At 44.1% G+C, this 1,275-nt stretch overlaps 1 protein-coding gene across 1 annotated transcript in view; it reads right to left on the bottom strand.

Moving 5' to 3' along the window:
- EMH_0021180 (uncharacterized protein) overlaps positions 1–474 on the bottom strand; it is a gene marked incomplete at both ends in the record, with an annotated part of 4,717 nt that extends 4,243 nt beyond the window's left edge. The window contains one exon of the mRNA XM_013501699.1: positions 42–474. Coding sequence (XP_013357153.1) covers positions 42–474 — 433 coding nt within the window. The remainder of the gene's footprint in view (positions 1–41) is intronic.
- Between the last annotated feature and the right edge of the window lie 801 nt (positions 475–1,275).

Raw genomic sequence — 1,275 nt, 5'->3', positions numbered from 1 at the left:
CTGCTGCGTCCTTTGAAGCCCGCAGCGTGCGTTGCTGCCACCGGCTTGCGATTCAGCAGCCCTGTGAGGACGGCTGAGGAGCTGCTGCTGCTGCTGCTGCAGCAGCTGCTGCTGCAGCTGTCGCTGCAGCAGCTGCTGCTGTAGCTGCTGTTGCTGCAGCTGCTGCAGCGACTGCAGCAGCAGCAGCGAGCTGCCGCCCCCTGCAGCAAACAAAGGGTTGGGGGCCCCCGAGAAGGGGCCCCCAACAGAATTCAGGGGCCCCTGGGCCCCAGCAGCTGCCCACGGAGAGAGAGGAGAGAGGGTACTGCTGCTGGGGGCCCCCGGTGCCGTCTGGCGATGGAGAAGGCGGGCAGCTGTAGGCAACCCAGCCGCGCTACTGCTGCTGCTGCTGCTGCTGCTGCTGCTGCTGCTGCTGCTGCTGCTGCTGCTGCTGGGGGTGTTGCTGGGGGTGTTGCTGCTGGGGCTGTCACTCATCTCTGCATGCAGGGAAAGGCCCAGGAGGAGGGGATCTTCTACTTGGTTGCGGTGCAGCGGGGAGAGGGGGCAGCAGCAGGCAGCAGCAGGCAGCAGCAGGCAGCAGCAGGGTGAGACAGAGAAGAAAAAGAAGGGTAAGCAGAGCTAGAAAAGGATAAATATAAATTAAAATAGAAAAAAATTAAATTAATTTGTTTAATAAATCTCACAGAAAAGAAATACACCAAAAAATACTACTGAAACAAACAGCGGTGCACCCCGGGTGTATGTGCAGCTCTGGTGCGTGACCAGTGGACCACACGGGCGGAACTGCAGCAGAAAATATATAAAAATAAAATAAAAAACTCGAAATATTAATTTAAATTAAATTAAAAAATAAATACTGACATTTCAGCCAAAAAATAAACACAAAGAGGGGGGCGGCTGGAGTGTCTAGGTGCAGCAACCAGCTCTTATAAACCCTCTCTATAGAAAAAAAAAAAAATAAATATAAATAATAAATATGTAGAACAGAGAAAATAAATAAATATTTTAATATAATTAATATATTTATTTATTTTTTTTTTATAAAGGCGAGTTTATAAGCAACAAAAAAAAACAACAAAAGGAGAGCAGCGGGGTCACTTCATTTGGGGTGTATGTACAAGTATACAAATAAAAAAAAATGTTTATTTTATCTGCTTTATGTTTTATTAATTAAATAAATATATTTATTATATATAATATATTAATATATTATAGATGTTAATATATAAAAATATATATTAATATATATAATATATTAATATATTATATATTAAT

This window comes from Eimeria mitis, genomic scaffold (genome assembly GCF_000499745.2).
Source record: "Eimeria mitis Houghton genomic scaffold, Emh_scaff739, whole genome shotgun sequence".
Taxonomy (NCBI): Eukaryota; Apicomplexa; class Conoidasida; order Eucoccidiorida; family Eimeriidae; genus Eimeria; species Eimeria mitis.
This window is presented reverse-complemented; position numbering and strand designations above follow the sequence as displayed.